Raw genomic sequence first — 23,430 nt, forward strand, 5'->3', positions numbered from 1 at the left:
ATGTTTGCTTCTTTCACTAATCACCACGGTACCTATTTTTGAGACTTAATAAACTACATAATCTGTAATTATCAGTTATAATGACTATTTATTTAGATACTGAAACTGATCAAAGAAATAGAAAAGGAAATTAAATTAAGCACTTTGGTCGAAATAATATTTCAGCTAGTAACTTCCACAATGATGATCTTCTCTTATATGTTCATGATAGGAATTAAAAAAAATGTAAGTCTTTTTTTCAATATATATTTTTTAATCCGAGTAATAATGCATATTTTTATTTACTCATAAAAATAAGTTCTACTTGGCGACAGTATTGATGGCTCGAATGTATTCAGCGTGCGCGGATGATGTTCAAAAAATGAAGGTAGCATATTGTAAAAAAGGATGTTTTTTATCTAATTTGCAAGCAGGTCAGCAATTAAAGTTTACCAATAAGTTGAATTAAATTTATTTATTAAAACATTTTTTTAGGATCTTTAGTTCTATTACTTATTAGTTTTGGAACAGCTTCAGTTGCTATTCCGTCCTTCTTAACTTGGGCACTTCCAGGCAATCGGACTTTCGAGAAGACCCTTCCTTTGCACACAGAATTTTTCATCGATGAAGATGAATACTTTTATCAGATATTTGCAACACAACTTGTTATTCTATTTGTTTATGGTTTATTGATAGTTTCTCTGAATTATTGCCAATGCTCGGCTGTAATATTTATTATGGGTGAAATTAGGTGTTTTCAGTATGCAATATTATACGGAAAAACAGTTTCATGTACGAAACACATTTAATAAATATTGAACATTTAAATTTCAGATACAATTTTAAAAGAATGAAAGAAGCATACAACCGAAAAATGGCGATTAACGAAAAAAATGCCAACACGTGGTTGTGCGAACAACTAAAAGATTTAGTTCGTTGGCATCAAATGTATATCGAGTAAGTGATACTAAAAATATATAAATGTATTAGTAATACTAATAATATGTAAATTATAAAATTATGATTTGTTCGATGTTTAAAGACTTTATAAATTTTAGTTACTATAATCTTTTACAAGAAAATAGTGACCCACTGATGTTCGGTTTATTAACTGGTTGTAGTTGTGTGGTAGTCTTGACCGGTACTTCGGTATGTTCTGAATCATTTAATTAGTTAAAATTGCTTAACCATACGAATATTTTTCTTTATATAGATGGTAATACTAAGTGAAACAGATTTCACAGGAGCGGCAAAAATGTTGTTTGGATTTTGTACAACTTTGAGTGGTATTATTTTTATTTGCATTCCTAGTCAATGTTTAAAAATAGCTAGTGAAGATTTTTACATTACATGGTACTTTTAAACGTAAGTCAATTAATTTTTTAAAACACATTTTATGGTATATTCTATTTTATTCAAGTTGCGGAATGAATGGTGAAATTTATTCACCAAAAATACAGAAAATGCTATTATTTATATTGATGAAATCAATACAGCCTTTTGCATTGACTGCTGGATCACTCATAGAATTAAATTTGGAAACTTGTAGCACTGTAAGACTTTTTTTCTGTACACTATGAAATCGTCTTAAATGATGTAACTATTTTAATTTAAACTTTTGCTTTCAGATAATAAAAACTTCAGTATCGTATGTAGCAACATTCAGATCGATTTATACTTCTCTATAACTTTTTTCTCTATGATCTATACTTTTGCATGGCAATAGTATATTATGCAACAAGTGCACTAAGCAGATGAAAAAACCCTGGAGTCGTTTGCACCCAAACTGTTATGTGATAATTCTTCTTTAGTCTCTTATAAATAAGAGAAATAGTTGTTTATAAACACGAATGCACATGAAATTAACATGCTTTTTTTTATTATGCTTATTTTGCAATTACAATGCTGTTGTCCAGGCAACAACGTGATACATAACACCGTGAGTGTTGAAAAACTATTTTTAGCTCTACTTGTATTTGTTAAGTAATTTTAAACGATAAAATGAAAAAATTAAATAGAAAAATTAGTTTAGAGACTATTTAGTTAATTAATAAATTATGGTGATCATGAGTATTTTACTGCAGTTTAATTTTTAATAAAAAGGTCCGAGAGTTTTATTAACATTTTTTTTTATAGATAATGATATTAATATTTGCTTGTTTGATTATTTTTTTGGATACTACATCAATTGCAGTCACTTTCATTTTTGAAAATTAAAGAGTGTTTCGACGATTTATCATCTTTTAACGAAATGTACACATATTGCAAATACAAGAAGTTTTTTTACTCTAAGTGGGTGATTTTTCATCAAATCAAATTCAAAAATATCTATTTGAATCTGTGAACTATCAAATTTTCCAATGTTATAGGACTTAGAAATTGGGAAAATGTGATTAGGTAGTCAGAAAGAATAATCGATTGTATTTTAATAATATTATATGAAATGTTCCTTTTGTGTATTCGATCATAATCATATACATTATTTACAAAATGTATGATAAATAAGCACACCAAAGCGAGACGCAGGAAGCGCGCATCAGTTTCATCAGTACATACATCGTCGGGTGAAGCAATTCGTTCGAGTGATCATATTTGCCATTGTTTTATCTGTCTATTACATTATTTAAAGTTTCATGTACAAAATACGAGAAAAATAATAAAATAAAAAATTTGGAGCTCACACTTGGATCCTCGTGTTCATTTATTCTTCATATAATCATGCTGCCAAACATTTTTTACAATTCTTTCTTTCTCTCTTTTTCTCTCTCAATCTCGCGGAAATCAACGATGTGTAATATGCATTTTACCAAGCTGTATTGCTTGATCATTCTATACAATGGTATCTTATTTTGTAAATTAAGATTTCCATGTTATACAGTATATTATGTACAATTAACGGACAAATTCCACTGTAAATATATGCGTTTAGTACAAACTTTTTATTTATTTTTTATGATTTATTGCAAATAAGATTAATGATTTGCAGTCGAACGATTCTTTAAAAAAAAATGCAAGATTCAAATGCATTTACTTTAGAAAATAGAATGATTTTCAACGAAATCGAAGGAACTGTTTCTGCAATTTCTCTCCATGAAATTTACAAGTGTTTACCACGCTAACTCTTTTTAATCGGTAAGTAAAAAATGTTTTTAGTAAAATACATCGCTTGCGTACGCTCGAAAATGTGTTTATGGAAATATATTTGGAATCGAACGGGTCTGTTATTATCAAACGTTACTTCGTTGATTTATTCTTTTTTTTCTCTCATCAATTCAGGAATTTCATTTCATCGTTTCAAGTTAAAAAATTCTCATACATTGTGCTATGAACAGAGGAAATATTTATTTCCAGTACAGTCGAAGTACGTCGATATTTTAGAATTTTCTTCGTTTTTTCACTTTTTTTTTGTTTTCAACACTTCGATACATTACAGCTGCATGCTCTCTTAAAACAATTACCTTATCCTTTTTTTTTATTATGTCATATGTCAAGGAACTTATAGATTAGGATTTTTAAACGTAAATCGAACACATTTGTAGAAAACCATCTATTCGTAGTTTATAATCGAAGAGTTTTTTTCGATCGAAATACAATTTTTTTTTCATTCAAAAAGTAACAAAAAAATAACACGAATCATGGAGCTGCTAGTATATTGTATTATATTGTCCATCGAACACGCTCGTCGACTTGTCTCAAAAATCGCTTGGTTTCGCAAAAAGAGTTTTATTTAAACCCGAAATGGGGGAAGGAACAAAAAAAGGAACTAACTTTCTTTTATGTCGTCTTATTTGCACCAAAAGAAGCGAGAAGAAAATTATACGATTATAGGAATTAGGCCTTTTCTCGAACCACTGTGACTTAGTTAATTAAACGATTTTTTTACAATCTTGTTCAGTTTTATTGCTTAACTCGGGTTTTTCATTCTTTGTCAGCTTTATTACGAACACAGCTCGCGGTTTCTCACGTGTGTTTATTTTATGTATAAAAAAAGTGCTATCAAATACACGTAAACGTTAGATCGATTCTTTCAAATCATATTGTATAAATAAATAAATACGGCTTAAAATTTACATCAACATGGCCTTAATCTTTACGTTAGATATTGTTAATGATTTTTTGTGACTTAATCGTACGTATTATAATTATAATTATCATACAAGAATATTGAAGATATTTTTTTGTTGTAAACCATAGAGAGTAAATATATATATCATATGTATAGCTAAAATGACGTGTGTATTTATAAATGTCCGTGTAGGTCGTCCTATGTACATACTTTAATCTAAGTTATATATTAACACTGATATAGTTTTTAAAGCTCGACTCACGCTGACACCGACACAAGAGCTCTTTCGTCAGTGTACTTTTACGTATATGTAGTTGTAATTTTTTTTGTCTTATTCTTTAACTCCACATTCATATTCTTACCAGCTACATGCACTTACAACGTATGATAAGTCCTTATCGATACTTGAGAATACGAGCGAGGCTTGACACTATTTTATTTTATGTGTATAGTATGCGTCTAAATTCATGAAAACGCACTTGTTTATTTGTTTATAATACATTGGGTATACGCTTTGTTTGCTTATTATTTTGTTAACAGCTAAAAATCTACAATATTACAATCTAAGGTCGATAATTTTTGTATTATAGTTCATTTAATTTATACTCTTCTTTCATATGTATACGTGTCTTTTTCATGCATATATAAATTCGCTGAAACGGAAATGCTCGTGAAGCATTCTCTACTATCATCTCACGTACTTTTTTTTACAAACAAACATTTTTCCAAAATTATACATCAGGTTTAATCACGTGTTTTTGGAAATAGATGTGCAACGATTAAAAAAAAATACCAACCTATTATAGTTAACAAAACAATAATTTTCGGATCAGCTTATGTTGCTCATGTGTTTTAGACACACATTTATGTATTTTCTGTCAGTATTTGTGCTACTATAGTTGAAATACAATCAAAAATGTCGTTCACAATAAGTACATCTTGTGTTGAGATAATTTAATGGAAACATAATTCCAAATTCTGGCTATTTTTAGAAAAATTACGGCGAAGAAACAAACTGTTTGAAAAAATTGTAAGTACCATAGCTTGTTTTAATAAAAAATCTGTTCTTCATCAAATTTATTTTTGATTCTGAATATTATACCATATATAAAAAATAGAATTTGTGCCCAAATTCAGTTTTCATCGCAATGACTTTCTTTAGAGTGAAAAATAAGTGACAACAACTCATAAGGATAGTAAAAAACAATATTTACGTATTAGGTGTATTTATAAAGTGTCATATATTTCTATAGACAATTAGGTAATAGAAGCATAGTACAAAAAAATAATCTTTGAAAGCTTAATATCTAAAGTTTGTGTATTCAGGCATTTCAATAAATATGTAATCATTTGGTAACAACACGAACAATACATGAAAAAGATTGACTAATTCTCACACAAAAATTGTTAATATTTTTTCTTTTAAGAATAGACAACTAAAAATCAGACATAGAGAGTACATTTAAGCAATGCAATTTCAACTTCTAGGTTGAAATTACATTTCTTCAAAGTTCTATAATTTTCGATTTGCTTATCAAATACCCTGTGTGTTTTTTCGATTTCACGATTATTTTGCATCTTCAAAATTCAGATTAAAATATCAATCAGACAAATATTAATAAATACTGATTTGAGATGCAAAAAATCATTGAATAACACTATTCCATTTATAAAAACAATAAACAATCATTAAAATTCATTGTCAGTTTTTAGTTGTCTTTTCATGGAAACCCTGTCTGTTATACCGCATTTTTTCTATGAAACTGTAGCTGAGAATTGGTCATTTCTTTTTTCGAGAAACTCTATCAAAAATCTGATACATTATATATATAATCAAATTCATAATGATAATGACATGATAGTTTTAATAATTTATTCATATTTGATAAATATTAGCAATCATTCGTTATCATTATTCATTCAACGCTCATTCAGAATCACATTTATTCGCACACCTCTTTGTAATCTTAGCTAATTTAAAAACGTACATTTGTGTATATATAGCAATGTAAGTGACATGTAATACGAAAAATCTATGTATACCCATTATTTTTTTCCACTAATGTAAAGTTTACATACGTACAATTAAAATATTTCTATTAGGTCACTGGTACTTCGATTAATGTTATACAACTATTCAAATTAATCGTATTTGCTACAATATCGCTTACATTTTATATATTACATACTACAGTCGTATTCATTTTTTATATTTACATTTACAAGCGAGTATGAGCGAAGTGAATGTAAAAAAGGAATCTACGTTATTTCCCTTTATCTTCGGATGAGTAAAACGACTTGGAACTTTTTTGCTTTGTATCAGTTCTGGTTTTTTGCGCGCAGATGCAGATATCGCCTCTGTCCGCAAAAAGTGTGTATTCTCTATTTTTTTTAAATTAAAAATTATCTTTCATCCTTTTAAACTTTAACTTCGGACTATAGTAAGCTTAAAACTTATAGTTTGGAGATTACACGTTTATACAAGGAGTTTAGCTAATCAGTCTTGTATTTGAGGCTCAATGTGTCTAGTATTTATTTTCTCTCTATACTCTATATTGCATTGCTTGCGCAGCGTAACTGTTTAGTTTTTCTAATGCTTTGTATTTCTGTTCTTCCATTCTGTAACGATTCTTTCATAACTCACACACAACATTAAGTTCTCATGAACATTAAGTAATACTTTTTTTATGCATAATGGTTTTATCAACTGCGCGAAAGTGCGATATACTATTTTTTTCGATCTTTCATTGGAAAAAAGATTCGTTATACCGATCTCTAGAAGACGACGCGCGTTGAGTACTGCATAATTTTATGCCTATTTTGTCAACTCACTGGGCTAAAATAGATTCATTCACATAAAAATTCATTCTATCCTCGTACAGAAACAATTTTACTGCATTAACCGAGTGTAACGGATACATACATAGTTTTTAGGTTTTTTAGTCGTTTTTTATGCACATGACAGTTTTAGCACCAAGAAGCCTTTAAAAAACAGTCTTAAAATTAATTCGTTCGAAAAGATTTTTATACGATACATTTGAGATAGTTTGACAATAGAAATCATTTGAGCTAACTCGTTATGAGACTAATATCAGACTAACAAAATTATACCATTCTCGCACAATTCATCAGTAATTTTAAATCTTAGCCATAATCAAAGGTTGGCTTCAAATTTGATCGATTGTTGACAAACGAAAACTAAGCAAATATGTACATACGTTATCTGAAAATTTTATAGTAAAAATGTTACCAAAAATGAGAATGTATCTAAGTTATCATTGTTAACCGATCAGTTCAAATTTATCGTAAACGTTCGGTTCACATCGCAACGTAAAGGAATGCAGTATCTGCGTATAACAATTACAATAAAACATTCGATAGAGTTCAACATTATTTGCATGCACAATTATATCCTACGATATAAAGCCTACCAAAATATTAACTTTACAACGAAAAGATAGCTGAACTAAACTGACTAAGTAAAGAACACAGCGGGCAAGTTGACAAAACCATATTTTCATATTGCAGAGTTAGTGAATTTTTCTATTCAATTTCGAATACGTGTTGTACCTTAATATACCTTTTTAATACGAGTCTTTTTTCTAATGATGAGTGCATCTTAAGAGCAGGTACTTGCAAATATATTTCAGCTTACTTAAAAACCCAAAAACGCTGAAAACCGTTGATCCCATTTCATTCACATTATAGCCACACATCTAATAAAAAAAATACTGATATTTCAAGTTTAAACTGCAAAAAACTTTTCGTAGCACGAAAGAAAAAGTTACTGCACATATAAAAAATTCTGTGTAACTTTATGCACAATAAAATGTAGAAAAAAAATTGATTTGCACATTTAAAATCCGAAGTAAATTGTTGATAAAACGGCCGAAAAAAGTTCGTTTATTGATTATTTAAAAATAAATACAAATGAATCTGTGTATCAATAAAATTTTGAGTGATATTCCGTCATTGATACCAAAAGTTTCTAAAATTTATCGAATCTAAAACTAACATACGAAACTGCCCAATTTTTTGTTATAGATAAAAAAGGCTTTCAAGTAATTTACCTAAAATACTATAAGTTGATTATTTTAACGTAGCTACATAAAATATTTGGACTATTTTCCAAAAAATAAAGCAATCATAAACGTTTTCAACCCGAATTATATCGTAACTTATATTATTTGTCAATTTGTTCAAGCGCAAAACGTTCATTAAAACGGACAAAACAAGAGTTTATCTTACTTCTCTATCTATCTTTACTTCTTAACTGTCAATTACTCGATCGAAGTCTTAAATTCATTACGTTTAGTTAAAATTCATTGATACCGTAGCGAATTGATTCGTATAAGATATTTAAATGTTGTCTACTAAACACGCGCACACACTATCTCGCGAGATCACACTATTTTCAATTTTAAGCATTCATTAAATTTTCTTTAACAATATGTTACAGTATATTTAAAAGGATTTCACGTGAACACTTGGTGGAATTATTTACACAATTTTTACTATGATTTGCAAGCTATGAGATATTACTATAAAAAGTTTTACCCCTGTATGATAGAGTCGATTTTAATTATTATTACAGAAAGTATGAAAAATTTTATGTACAAGCCTTTGAGACGAGAAACTCGCGAGTTACACCCCCATACGTCTATTTATTTTCTATTTTGGAAACTTCAGTGATAATAAGGTAATTCATAAAATTTCATTATTAAGAAAAACCTTAAAAAGTAATAGTATCATTATACCGCGGTTTAGGTTCATTTTTCCTGTTTTTAACAGAAAATCATTGTCAATTCATTTATATCTTTAACTTAAAGATAAAAAAATAAAAGGAAATAAAGAGCATCGTATTTTATGTGCAATTTTGTAACTTATTTTGCTCGTTTTCTTTTTAAATTCTTTCCACTCATACCTCATTCTATTTATAAATGTATATTTAATTCAATAAGTATATATATAGATCACGATCAATCAGCATAATTTATATATATACTTTTATCTACGTATAAATAGTCTTATAGTTGCTAATTGTTTTCAAGTCTACTAGTTTTAAAAATTCTACGATTTATATCTACCTCTAAGTCTTATGTATTTATAAATTACTGTCGGAAGATGGTCTTATTCGATTTTTCAACAAAAAAGGAATAGAAAACTTGGATGACGCCTCGTCGAGCAATACTCTTGTTCTCGAACATATTTATGCTTACTTATATCTTATTGCTACGCCAGTCATTTTAGCATAAATTTTTGGAGCAATATCTTAATAGATCTGCTTGAGGCTGCCCCGGATTGTATCTCATATGAAGAAAATCAAGGCGCAATTATTCGACCAAAAGCTCAAAAAATATCCAGCGCGCTCTCTTTCAGGTATACACAGTATAAAATTTACCAATACTCCTTGGGTATTCCAGGAACACGATTGTATTAGGACACAGACACGTTCTCATGGGATACTCGTAAGTATATCGCGGCAATCGTTCGCTTAAGCGCTGACTGCCCTGCGTATGCCACCGAGACCAAGTTCGGCGGCCGCTTCACAAGGCTACGTGGTCGTCGGACCACCGGCGTAGCCGTTAAGCGACGCCTGTTGCTGCTGTTCCGATAATTCATTGGTCTTCGTCGAATTACTGCTGTTCAGGGGCTTTGCCGTTTCTTCCGCGTTTGCGTTTACCTCCTGCGTTAGTACCGGTGATTGTTGCTGCTGCTGACGCGCCGTTGGTGGTGGCGACGGTGGAGGTTCCACAGCGTCGGCTGCACTCAGGGAAGCAAACGAAACGCGAAGGTTGTTCATTTGTATCGTGTTGGGGTGCAGGCCGTCGTGTACTTCAGGACTGTGATTGACATAGTCCGCATCCGAACGTCCGCTACTGGCCAGAGATGGACTTGGACGATTACCTGCGAGATAATTAAAGACTTATTAAGAAACCGAGTAAAATAATTAAAGTATTTTATTCAAAAGAAATTATGAATATCAACGAAACGATGAGAAAAAAAATCACGTACCGGAGTTGGATGGTGCAGAGACAATACCAGGACTTTGAGGACTCAGCGATGACCTGCCTAACGAGCCCTGGCTTACATTACCCTTTGAGGAAGATTTCAATTGTGCTAATTGCACACTTCTATTGGATCTGACGCCGTCCTCGACGAACGGTAAGTTCAGCGTGTCTTTGCTAGATGCCAATGAACCGGCTGAAACTCCATCAAAATCGTCGAAGCCAGCTCGTAGTGGCGCCTTCGACGAGTCGAGATCTACGACCCCAATGGCCATCGCAGGATCTCTTTGGACTTCTTCCAATCCGTCAATGCCATATCTAGCATTGGATCCGTTCTTTACGTACATGGGTCGAAACACGGTGAAGTCGCCAAATGGTCGCAGTGGAGCCTGCTCATCGTCTTCTTCACCTTCACGAAGATCCTCCATTGTGACCAATTGGAACTCGGTGTAGGATACACTAAAATTTATTGTGAATAGTGAACGACGAATGCATGAATGACATTATATAAAATTTTTGCGAGTTACTTACTCATCGTTTCTTTGCGTTGTGTGTTGCGAATTTTGATTTTGAGCCTCAATACCTTCAGTCGTGTGATAAAAGCTCACTGTTTTGAAGTATTCCACCTCGTGCGGCTGAATCGCGTCGAGCAGGATGCTCACAATTTCCGTGAAAGTTGGCCGATTGGAGGCTTTGTGTCTCCAGCAGTGACGCATCAGCGCGTACACTCTGTCCGGTACATTATCCGGCTGTTCCATAACGCCTCCTTCTAGTACATAACGTACAACCTATAATGGGAGAAATAAAAGTATGATCCCTTCACATTTTTCAATTGAGTATCAAAAGTATAGATTTAAAAAAATACGTTACCTGCTCATTTGATAACCCCTGGTAAGGTTGAGACGCGAGGGTGCACATCTCCCAGACGACGACGCCATAACTCCACACGTCGGAGAAGCTGGAAAACACTCCATCTTGCAAACTTTCCGGTGCCATCCAACGTACAGGCAATAGTCCACGCGAGCCTTTTCTGTAGTAGTCAGTCTCATAAATATCTCGCGTCATACCAAAGTCTCCGATTTTAACCGTCAGGTCCGTGGCAACCATGCAGTTACGCGCGGCCAAATCTCGATGGACGAACTTCTTGGCCGACAGATACGCCATACCGTCGGCAATTTCGATAGCCATCTTGTAGACCATGCGACGGGTGACGGGCTGCACCGCCGCGTCTTGACACTTGTCCGGTCGATGGTTTCTCAGGAACGTCTTGAGATCGCCGTTCTCCATCAGTTCCATAATTACGAGGACCGGGTGACCTTGCGATACAACTCCGAGCAGCTTCACGACGTGATGAGTATCGAAACCCCTACGTTCAAAAAGAGAATTAATACAACGCTCGATGATTTGAGGTTTACTTCAACGGTATTATCCACACAACTTACTTCATGACCGATGCTTCGTTTAGAAAATCGACTCTTTCTCTGTCGGTAGCGCCTTCGTTCACCGTTTTGATGGCGCACCTGGTTTCCGTCTGACCTTTGAAATCCTTACAGATACCCTCATAAACCATACCAAACGAGCCATTGCCGAGCTCCTTTCCCATTTTAATTTTCTTACGAGGGACCTCCCACTCGTCGATCTTGTAGACAGCGCTGGTGTACTCGGGATTCACAGTTGCCAACAATCTCATGCTCGGGACAGACTGCATGAACTTCTTTCTGAATGTGAACGCGGCTGCTATCCCGATCACGATGATGCAGCAAAGAATCGAGAGTATGATCAAAAAGATCTGCCAGAATGGCGCTGACAGATTCGAGTCGGGTATGTCGATGTAGAGGGTTTCGCTGTAGGCACCCATGCCCGCGAAACTCGAGGCTCTGATTCTGACCGAATAGTTTCCGGCTGCCAAGCTAGGTAGAACGAATTGGTTTCCCTCGTCATGGAAATTGTCTTGGGTAATGCACGCGACAATGGCTTTATGCTGAGGAAGGAAAAACATGCTCATGAATTATTTTGTTTTCAAGAGTTCAAAGAAACACTTACATTAAGCACGTCCACGCGCTTGTACTCGATCTGATATGTGAGTATGACTCCGTTAGGTTGTGGTGGTTCGTCCCACATGAGTTTTACGGTCGTCGTGCTATCGTTGCTCGGCATTTTTTCGAGTCTAAAGCTGCCCTTTGGTATATCGTCAGCTTGCTCCTTGCGCAGCGTTTGCATGGATCTCAACGACACGGGCGAGCAGTGCTGTTCAGGATTTCGTTCATCTTTCTCGCGGCAAGCCATCACGTGTATGGTGTATTTTCCAAAGTGACGTAGCTCGCGCATGACAAAGGTCAACGAACTGGCCGGCACTTCTCGCACGAATTGTACGTACGAGTCGCCCTCCTTGATGTCTTTCGGTTCGGGCGGAACGGGTTTCTTCGACGGCTTGCTCAACGTTTTCTTGTTCTGTATCATATCCTTGTGATTTTCCTCCTGTAAAAAAGTGAAAAATAATTTGTTCAATAAAAGCTCTCGTTCATTATTAAGTGTAAAAAGTAAAAGAGCTAAATTTTTTTCGCTTACCTGATAAGAATTGTGCTCGCGCTTATCCCTGACGACGTAATCGAGAATGGCTCCGGCCGCCAATTGCTCTCTCTTCCATAGCTGCTTAGCATCGCCTGCTAGACCTGTTAATTCGTCCTCCAGGGATCGGCGTCTACGACTGTTGCCGCGCTTGATGTACACCTGATTGTGCAGCGCGTCCTCGAAGGCGATCGAGCTCGATACGTCTTGCTCCGAGATGGTGGGTTTGGACTCGCCGCAGGGGCACTGACACTCGCTCGTCTCGTTCATCTTCTGCGACGCCTCCAACTCCTTTTCTGCTTTGAGCTTTTCCTCGGCCACGATCTCGGCGAGCGACTTGCGTTCCATCGCTTGCATGGCTAAATAAAAAAAAAAGCATTGTAGCTCGTGGATACCGACAAAGCCCAAATAATCAAATATATAAGGAATACTCACGCTCGTCGCAGTAATTTCTCTGCTTCAGATAGTTGAGATCGTAGGGCTCGAGCTTGCCGATGATCCGGTAATGCGTGAGATTGCAGTTGGGATTGAGGGGCGGCAGCCAATTGATGACGAGGGTGTCGCTGGCGTTGCTGTAAATCGCCAGCGACCGCACGGCGGACGGCTGTCCGGGCAGCGTCGTGAAGTACTGCAGCTTGCTCTGGGCGCCCGACCTCTCCGTCAAAATCGTGTAGGTCTTGACGTAGTACGCGTACTGCGTGTAGGGCTTGAGCGACGCCAGGATGGTCGACTGATGATAATTGATCGGGTTGGAGTGGGGCACGTCGTACGGAAAGCCGCCGGCGCTGTCGTCGACGGCGGTCTCGAGGGGATTCTTCTTCTCCTCGTCTTGCGGTGCGACGTCCGTCACTTTCCAGCCGTCGCCGCCGCAGGCGTCCCTCGAGTCGTACATGCTGACGTTCTGGTTCGGGGCCTCCTTGGAGTAGACGACGTAGCTCAGCAGGGTGCGCATGTCGTGATGCTTGAACGACTCCCACTTGATGAGAGCCGCCTTGGAGGTGACCGAGTAGACGACGCTCTTCAGCTCGGTGATGTTGCAGGCGACCTTGTCGCCGTTGCTGGTCGATGAGACCTCGATCTCGGTGAACGATCCCAGACCGGTGCGCTCGCGTAGCTCCTCGATGTTCTGAAAATGACATACGAAAGAAATGAAATATTGTTATATCGTTCACCGAAGAATATCAGACGGGAGTACGCACCTGTAAACAGAGTCGCGGATTGTAATGGAAGGATATCTTGGCCAGTCCCTTGTGCGAGCCGATCTTCAGTGGCGGCCTCGACGTGAAGTTCCACAGCTCCTGGAGATTCTGATTGTCGAGCACCACCAGCGAGTACTCCTTCATCTCGAGCTTATCGCCCCTGATCTCCGTGAGATTCTTCAGGAAGTTGAGCGAGATGAGAGGAAAGTTGCGAAAGATCTTGAGGTAACCCGTGATCACCTGTATATTGCCCAAACTCTCCTCCAACTCGCGCACGATGTTCTGGCCGTCGCGTATCGCTATCTCCAGGCTGCCGTTGATGAACGAGCAGCCGCGCAGCTTCTGGGCCGTGGAGATGTTGTCGACGACGGTGCCCGGGCACTCCTTGAAGCAGGGCCCGTTGCAGCGCTTGCACGAGTACATGTCGTTCTCGCTGATCTCCTCGTAGCCGCGCGGGCACTCGAGCAGGCACTGATTGCCGAACGGCTTGTACGGGTACTGCTTGGCGTTGATCTCGCGCGGCCGGCGCATCATGCGGCACTCCTGCTGCGTGACGCAGCGACGATTGAAGAACTCGTAGGTGCCAGGGGGGCAGCTGTCGATGCACTGGGTCTGATTGACGACGACCTCGCGACAGAGCTGGCAGTCCGAGGCGAGGGGGCCCGAGCAGCCACCGACGCAGAACGGATGACAGCACTCGCCGCTGGGCGAGCAGGCGCGATCGCCGCAGGCCTTCGGGCAGACCTTCTGGCAGGTCTGCTTGTTCCAGCAGAGCTTCTCCTCGGGATTGGTGGGTCGGGGCGGGCAGTCCTTGTCGCAGACCGGACACTCGTTCATCGGCATGTTCATCTGTGTGTGGAATCGAAGCGTTAAAAATTATTATCATCTGCACGGAGTACATGGATACATATATTTAACGATCTCTTTCTCGTTGTTGCTTCATAATACTCGTTTCTCTCTTTCTTTAAGCGCGCACGAGGTGTTAATTCATTAGCCGCGCGCCGTTACAACACACAGCAGCTCGATGCCACCGCGCGTTACCGATGAGTTACGCCGTTGATTTATGTGCTATACACCGCTCTTTCATTCCTTAGCATGGAAGCAGAGACGGTAACGAGCGGACGCGGAGACGGTGTTTGCGTTTAGTTCGCTTTATAATACCACTCGCCTTCTTTTTAGCCATTACACGCGTGCTAACGAGAGAGACTCGTAATAGTTAAACGAGCTTCTTTACAGTTGTTAAAGAGGGTAGCTTATGGTCAGTATAAGAGAAAGAGAGAGACGCGCCGCTGCTGCTGCTAATACAATGCCTCGCGCGCGCCTAGGTATTAATGCGTACGCGCTCGCACAAACAAACACACACACACATATATATAAAACAAGCTGTATCATTACTAACTCCGCGCGGCGCGTATACGGCGCGTTACGTAACGCACCATTACGCGCAGAGAGAGGCAGGAGAGCGAGAAAGAGATTTAAAAGGAGTAAATTACAGGTTAAAATCGAGGAATCTTTTTCTTTCTCTTTAATTTTATTTTAGCGGCTCGATTTTTCACGCTCCGAGCTTCTGCCGCTACTGTATACTATACGTACGCGTCTCTCTCGCTCGGACTTCGCAGAGGTATATACTTTATGTAACGCGACGTGTCGCACTGCGTTTACTGCATTTGAAAAACAACAACAACGACGACAATCGATGTTATACCTGCCGTCGTCGGTACGCGGCTCTCTCGACGAATTTGTCATTATATCGCCGTGGCGGCAGTGCGTCGTTTCATAAATACCGTGTCATTATAAATACGTGTGTATTTCGTGTGTCCCGCTCTGCTCGCACAAAATAACCATACAAGAGGCCAGCTCGATGGTGTATATGGTATTTGTAAGTACAGCAGATAATAGAGCTTTAATATCTTCTTGACACGCAACGCAGAAGCGCGAGTGCGCGCATGGCCATATAACTAACTGCCCGCCGCGACTGCCGCGTGCTTCGAAAATTTTTCGCCTCACAATATCCGTATATATTTATAAATGTAGTACGCGACATTTTTTTTTGTATACCGTACAATCCGTACCTTCGCGGCTGCCGTTTGCTTTTTCACACTCCGGTCTTCGGATACATAAAAAATATAACGGAAGAAGAAAAAATGTCCTGTTCTCAAGGCGATAGGATTTTATCATTCATTTCGCGAAATTTATCGAAATGGATTTGGATGACATCCAAGCGCGCTCGACGACGACGACCGGCGAGGATGAAGAAAGGAGGCGAACGGCTTTTCGCACACGATACATAATATTTGCATGCAGCCTAGTGTGTGTGTTTGCAATCGCGCCTGCCGCACACCGTAGATATACAAAATGTTATTACATAAAGGCACGCGTGGGGCACTGTGTTGTGTTGCCAATATTTTTTTTAACTGCCTCCCCCGCCAGCGTACGTACGGTCGTAAAATCGGTATGGCAAACTCTTAGCATGTGCAAGCTGCTGCTGCCGTGTGGAGTAGCTATACTACTGCCGTTGCTGTAGATGCTCTCGGAAAGAGAGGACTTTAGCCGGAAAAACGCAGATATAATAACTCGTTAAAAGATTTTCGCTCGTATGATTTTTCACGTGCGCCTTTGGTAATGCGCGGGATTAACTCGCGCTCGCGCGCGTCATGCACATGTTCCTTATGTTGTTGTTTTTTTTTTCGATGTAAACAGTCGTGTGTTGCGCGCTCGATATAATACGATCCGCGTTAAAGGGATCATCCTGCGATTTATTACGCGTAATTATATTGTATTTCATCGATAAATCATCGTATATAGCCCGTGCTTTTTTTCTCCCCTATCGTTCCTTTTTTGCCCGCGCGTTAAGCACATTAAGAATCGAAAGCTTTGCTGCTGCAGGATATAATCCGAGATTTACTTTTCTTTTTCTGCGAGACATAAACGCGCTATACTCGTGGAAAACGGGTTCGTCGCGGCGGCGACGACGACGAGTATAATGAACAATTAAAATCGATCCTTGGCGCGTTAATAACGTATTACGTACGCGCGGAGGACCGAAAATTGCTTGGCAAAACTGCAAACCTCTCGGGTAAACACACAAGCGCGGCAGAGACTCATGCGCAGCACATATATATAACTATATATCATCCGTCTAACGTGAGAAGTTTCAAGGGTTTCTGCTGCATATCCGCTATCTTGCATCTTTATTATCTCGTAACTCAAACGAAACGAGCCAAGAGCGAGCGAGCGACTGGGAAGTGGGCTTATATACACACACACACGCGCGCGAGCATCCGAGAAATTTTTTGCCCGAGAATGGAAGAAGAAGAGCGAGAGAAACACTTTCACACAAATGACTGCGACGTTGCGTGCGATATGTGTTGTCTTGCCTGTGTGTGTGTGTGTGTGTGTGTGTGTGTGTGTGTGTGTGTGTGTGTGTGTGTGTGTGTGTGTGTGTGTGCATATGTATATAGAGAATAAAAGCAAAAATGTCTCGACGATGACTCGTCCGCTCTCGGGTAAGTATATAATAATACGCGCGCGCGCCTGGAGAGAGAGAGAGAGCAGCGTCTGGGATGCACCCGACACGTGCACCGCGCGCAGCACGAGAAATACTTTTTTTTTTATACTTGACGCACAGACTATACATACACACATATACACGAGGCAATAATAAATTTCTCGAATTCAGATTATAACGTATTCCCCCGAGCTTGCGAGCTGGTCACTAAGATTTTTAGATCTTTCCAGCACGCTCGAATATTTATGAGCTCGGATTTTTCCGCCCGGAAATATTATTTGACATTTGAATGTATGCATCATGCATAGTTTAACAGTGGCATATTTTCAAGCTAACGCGAGTGACCGTTTAATTTTTTTTTTCATTTATCGTCTAAATTTATTCGATCGAAAATAAAAACAAACAAACGTTGTTTTTGCTATAGCCGCGCGCGCGTTTTTCTCTATAACTCATAGCGCGAGTGCGGCGCTATCGATAATTGCGGGTCGATATAGGTCGCGGCGGTGCAGCACAGAATGCAAGCCAAGCTTTAACGCACGCTTGTGTACATTACTCGATTTAAAATCATGACCGACTCGGTGTACACAATGTGTACTACACACCTATATATCGCTATCGCCCGATAAGAGGATAGCTGCGGCTAGCCGCGCGACGAACGGCGCGCGCGCGCGCGTATATAATAATATTATTATACGCGAGCGAAAAATGCCGCTACGCACGCGAGTTGGTGCTCAAATTTTCCGAAAAATGCGCGAACGTACGATACAGGTACGCGTGCATGACGCAATCCGGCGTGCACGAATCATTTTATCATCGAAATATTTCGATCGCCCGAGTGGCAGCTAATAACGATCGCAATCGTGCGTCGAAATCGTTGCAAATGACGTACACGAATCTCGCGGCCAAATTATAAGAATCGCCCACACTTCGACACGTGCGACGAGAATCACTTAAATTTTTAGTTGAATTTACCGACCGCTGCGCAGCTTCAAAAATAAAACATAGACGCATGCGCGTCCTAATGATGCTGCTGCTGCGTACCTGCGTACACGAAGGAGCGTAAAATCGAGAAACTAACGAACGCGCGCAATTTTCGCTATAATTAGTAATGAGCGAATGGCAAATTTTTGTCATTAACGCAGTGCGCATATTTATTATTATATTATATGTACTCTCACCGCTACCGTCGCCGAGCTCATAAAGCCGCGCAGCAGCAGCAGCAGCGGCACGTGATTGGGCATCTCTCTTTCGCGCGGTCCGCACTGGCCGCACACCGTGTACCCGCGTACCGTTTCTCGCGCGGCAAGCAAAACCACTAGATATATATATGTATCGTATTTAATTATATAAATAATTCGCGCGCGCATATAACACATAAAGATAGCAACTTTGTATGCAGCTTTTATATTTGTATAGGAAGGAGAGCTGATGCAACGCTTGAAAAACATCTCGTCATAAAAGTGTACATAATACGGACACAAATATAAACTCTCAGTCGTCGGCCGTAGCGCGCGGCACTTTATATTTTATTCTTATATCAAAGAAATGTTTACGATTCATTCGTTTAATTAAATTTTTCTCTCTCTCTCTCTCTCTCTCTCGTTGCAACGTAAACAGCGAGACAAAGTACGATAAAAGCGCGCGTATTTATTATTATATACTTGCGCTGCCGCTGCTGCACGGCGCACGGCACGCACGCAAGCACGCGCCAACGATAATGAATCTGATATACAATGTGGATATTACAAAAATGAAAACGAAGAAGAAGCGGCAGCAACAACAATAACAACAACAACAATAACATAGCGCTTAGTCACGATTTACTCGGTCACGGGAACTCGCTCGGCGGCGCTCTTTTTATTCGATATTTTATATATTAAGTTAAAATCAAATTGTTCCGAGTACAAATACGGTCAAACTCGGTGGTGGTAGTAGTAGTAGTGTATACATTCGAAAGCCGAGAGAATGTGTATACGCGCGCGGCTCGCAGGCCTGACCGGAGCAAATAATAAACTTTATCGAGCGTAAAGAAGCGAGAAAGAGGAAGGAAGTGTGGATGCCTCGACGAGTACGTAATTGATGGTGGAATCGCTGCTGCTGCTTCTGCTGCACGCCGACGCCGACGCCGCTGCCGTCACCGCCGCCACCGCACTATTATACACTGCGTGCCCCTGCGCGCAGTCTCTTATAATATTATATAGCCAAACGTATAATACTCGAGACGTACCGGTGTACAGGATAGAGATAGGTATGTATGTAAGATCTCTGCAGCGGTGCAAGCTCGACGATCGCGAAGAGCAGCGAAAGAAACGAAGAAAAAAATTGATGCCTGTCGTACAGTATTCTACACATGAGCATAGATGAAGGTGCTGTCCAAGTGTAACGACTAGCGATAAGAATCCGTGCAGAGAAGAGACGCGCGAGCTGCAGAGCAACTTATATATCGACATAAGAATGAACTTGATAGCTCGTCTCTTCGATGCGTATAGGGCAGAGCTGTGATGTCTTTCGCCCTAGCTGAGTTGATACCCCAATATAACGTGTATCGCGTTTGTCGAGTTTGCGAACGAATAAAATACCTAATTGAATCGACGCGATATTTATTCACAATTATACAGGTGTGTATACAAGTAGTAATAGCATAGCAATATGGTAATGGTGCGGTGCGTGCGGGGGCCTCCTCCTCCTCGTGATCGCGTGCATCTCGCGCCTAGATACATCTACCTCGTACATAATGTATATACACTCGCTTTATATACAATATATAAAACGGAATTTGCTAAAGAGCAAAAATATGTAACGAATGAAAAATATGCCTCGATAATAGATCTCTCTCTCTCTCTCGCTCCATACTGCGTACTGTACTGTACTGTGGGGATCTCGCACGCGCGCGCGTGCTTATACCGCGACTGTGTGCGCACTGTTATGTATGTACAGAGCCGCATATATGGTATAAGGTGTTTCCATAAAACGCATTCCTATCGTGCACGCGCGCGGCCCGCGCGCACACACACGCACAAATGATTATAAATACTCTCTATCTCTCTCGCGCGAGCGGGGTACTGCCTCTCCGCTGCCACTGCTGCTGCTGCTGCTACTGTAGCTATGCACTTATCCACTTTGCAAATATCTCAATTAATGCATCATTAATGCGAGAGAGAGAGAGAGAATTGCCAAGCGCAGCGGATTCGTTTTATAATATATAAAGTCGCACGCGGGATATAGCAAGAGGCAGCGGAACACATTTGTATATATGTGTGTATCGAAAGAGCCCCATAGACATGACAATAAAAAAGTGCATAGCTGCTGCATGTGCATCCATATACTGGTCGTCGATTTATCAACAGAGAGAGAGCTGCTGCTGTCTATAATATGCGGCTGCGCGAAATGCACCTCAGACTGTATAGTATACGGACGCGACGATTATATTAGGATGACGAGAGAGAGCGATGGTGTATGGCTGTTTGTTTGGCATATCGTGATAAACTCGCGCCGCAACGGCAACGGCAGCAGCGTGTTAAAGCCTGCACTGCAGCAGCAGCAGCAGCGGCAGCGGCAGAAACAGTCACAGTCTGAGTACGTGCACATGCAGCAGAGTGTTCTCGTATGGCAATAGAAAGAGCAAGCGCCGCGTATGCAGAGTATGTAGTAATAGAAATCCCGGTTATCTTGTCGCGACATCTCTCTCCCTCCTCCCTCCTCTCTTACCTCTCTTCTCTCTCCGCGCGCGCGTGCTTACGTATATATGTACGCGTGCATATGCAGCCGCAGCAACTCAACGATAAGACTCTCCTCGCGAGCGCGCACATGACGAAGTTACTATGCTGTTATGCGTCTCGCACCACGACGACGAGCCTTGGTGTGTTGGTGCAGATGCAGAGAAATGCAAAACGTGTGCAACAGCAGCGATTTCGAAAACTGCGCATTGCTGCAGTGCAGCGGTAGGATCGCGTGCTGTGCTATATACTGTACACACACACACACGTATATAATGCCATATAGTATATAGCTTATTTCGCTGTGCGCTCGCGCGCGCGGCGGCTAATTAGATACCGATGCTACTTTAACTGGCTCTAGCCTGTTGATGTGTTTTTTTTCACCTCCTTCTCTCGTATTCTGCGTTCCTCTCTTCTTCTTCTTGTTTTTTCCTCCAATTTTTTATCGAGTCGCACGCAAAGACACACACACACACACAGAGGTAAGGGGAAATACTCGCGCTCGTTAAATACTAAATAAAGCATAATAAAAAGGCGATAAAGCTGTATTACAGTTTCTCTGCGCGAGCGAGCTCGCGCAGGTATGTGGCACGACGCGGGGCTTTGTTGCTTTTGTTTTTGTTATTGTTGTCGTTTCTGTTATTGTTGTTTTCGTAGCTGTATATAAGAGCTCTCATTATTTCGCGACGTCCTCCGCCGCTCCACACCCCCGAGCTAGCTAGCTAGCAATCCACGAGTAAATCTAATTATCTCGAGGGCGAAATGAAAGTACATCGTCGAGATTTTTTTCTTTATTTCAGCGTGAAATATTCTCGCGCGCTCGCAATTCTACGCGAGTGCGTACGCACTCGTCGTCGTCGTCGTCGTTGCCGTCATCGCCAATATCAATTCTCGCGTTCGAATTCTTTCTGCGCCTCGCTCTTCTTTCCCGGCTTCGTATTTCAAACTATATACATATAATATAAATAATAAACTCGGCGATATTTTCAATTCGTAAACGCGCATTTTTCTCGGAACTTTAACACGCGCGCGCGTCATGAATGAATTTGCACGTTCGCGCCTTTTATATATATTTTATTATTACATCCACATTTTCAATCGTCGCTTCGTCGGCGCGATCTCTTTCTTTCTCTCACTCTCGACGCGCGTTAAATAACGCGCCGCACGGCGAGGGCACGTGACCTATAACGTGCGGGGTAAGAATAAAAAAAATTAAAAAAAAATCGACAGGATGCATAATGGATAATTGACACAATATAATATAAACGCATACTCGTCGCGGTATATAACGTAATAAGAGATATCGTTTTACCGAAAGTTTTTCAATTTGAAAATTCTGCGCACGATTGTGTAATTGCGACGAGTGTATCGGTGGTCGGTCGCTCGCTCGCGAGGATTATCATTACATAAAATGAAACAATTTTGTGCCGAGCGCGGCGATAATACGTTACAATTCGATCTCGCGTTACAGAATTTCGATTTCAATTTGTTTGAAAGCACTGCTGCACTCGAGAGCGGCTGCAAAGCACTCGGTATATAACGGGCTACGGTGGTACGTGTGTGACGTTCGCGATGCACAATTACGCGTCCGAAAATCTGTTGAAGTATGCATTGCGGTATGGTATATACATATGCGAATATGTACGTGCATTCTATTAATAATATCGCGCCTCGACTTTCCTCCGATGAAAACACACGACGCGCCACGAATTTTCGCGTCTACGCGCGTCTCCGAGCCTATATACCTCGTCGTCGTCGTCCGGTGCCGAGGAGGAAAAGCCGGAGCAGCAGCAGCTATATGCCAAAGTGCAACACTCACATACACACATACACATACGCACAGCTGCACATCTCTGAGAAATGAACGGGCGGCATATATGCACGAGCGGCGGCTTCGTCCGGCGCAGCAGGCAGAGAAGTGTATGCTCGAGCCCGGCCAAAGAGCGGAGAAAGGTAAAAGACGGAGGGAGAGAGAGAAAGAGATACGCAGACAGTGGTGAATGAAGTAGCCGTATTTTCGGAATCTGGGTTAAGTCCGTGAATCACGACTCTCTTCTTGCCACTATACGCGGGACGCCGCGCGCATGCACATACATTTGTGGATGGCAAAAGACAGAGAGAGAGAGAGACGACGACGAAACCGAACGGTGCTACATACGCAGGGAGAGAAGGTAAAAGACGAAGACGAGGAGAAAAAAAAATGTCAAGATACTTTCGGAACTGGAAATCGACTCCGATCTGTTAACTTTTGAAACTACATAAATAATATATAAAACGAGCGATGCACCGCTATAGAGGAGCTGCTACATCTCGAGCGCTTGGATGCGAGCGTCGTCGTCGTCGTCGCCGTTTTCTCGGTAAACGTAAAAATCGCTACGATTTTCAT

General features: G+C 40.2%; 2 protein-coding genes across 5 annotated transcripts in view; one reads left to right on the forward strand and one right to left on the reverse strand.

The window, feature by feature from the left end:
- The first annotated feature begins 544 nt into the window (after window positions 1-544).
- Window positions 545-1,482, forward strand: LOC111693377. The gene is made up of 3 exons (XM_023457906.1): window positions 545-936; window positions 1,038-1,128; window positions 1,193-1,482. Exons 1-3 carry the CDS (start codon window positions 770-772, stop codon window positions 1,340-1,342), a joined length of 408 nt encoding a protein of 135 aa, XP_023313674.1. The 5' UTR covers window positions 545-769; the 3' UTR covers window positions 1,343-1,482.
- Window positions 1,483-5,254: 3,772 nt separating this feature from the next.
- LOC106653735 (insulin-like receptor) overlaps window positions 5,255-23,430 on the reverse strand; it is a 128,184-nt gene continuing 110,008 nt past the window's right edge. For all 4 annotated transcript variants that reach the window (XM_023457866.1, XM_014373274.2, XM_014373272.2 and 1 more), the window contains 9 exons: window positions 13,821-14,669; window positions 13,057-13,747; window positions 12,622-12,980; window positions 12,097-12,531; window positions 11,496-12,034; window positions 10,924-11,419; window positions 10,585-10,841; window positions 10,061-10,512; window positions 5,255-9,952 (listed from right to left, as the gene is read on the reverse strand). In XM_023457866.1, the coding sequence (XP_023313634.1) occupies window positions 9,600-9,952; window positions 10,061-10,512; window positions 10,585-10,841; window positions 10,924-11,419; window positions 11,496-12,034; window positions 12,097-12,531; window positions 12,622-12,980; window positions 13,057-13,747; window positions 13,821-14,669 (4,431 nt within the window). In that variant the 3' untranslated portion in view covers window positions 5,255-9,599. The remainder of the gene's footprint in view (window positions 9,953-10,060; window positions 10,513-10,584; window positions 10,842-10,923; window positions 11,420-11,495; window positions 12,035-12,096; window positions 12,532-12,621; window positions 12,981-13,056; window positions 13,748-13,820; window positions 14,670-23,430) is intronic.

Source organism: Trichogramma pretiosum, unplaced genomic scaffold (assembly GCF_000599845.2).
Source record: "Trichogramma pretiosum strain Unisexual culture from Peru unplaced genomic scaffold, Tpre_2.0 scaffold21, whole genome shotgun sequence".
NCBI lineage: Eukaryota > Metazoa > Arthropoda > Insecta > Hymenoptera > Trichogrammatidae > Trichogramma > Trichogramma pretiosum.

Coding starts and splice junctions, on each gene's coding strand:
- LOC111693377 (XM_023457906.1), top strand. CDS start 770: ATGTACGAAACACATTTAATAAATATTGAACATTTAAATTTCAGATAC. Junction 937..1,037: donor TGGCATCAAATGTATATCGA/GTAAGTGATACT, acceptor TATAAATTTTAG/TTACTATAATCTTTTACAAG. Junction 1,129..1,192: donor TAGTCTTGACCGGTACTTCG/GTATGTTCTGAA, acceptor TTCTTTATATAG/ATGGTAATACTAAGTGAAAC.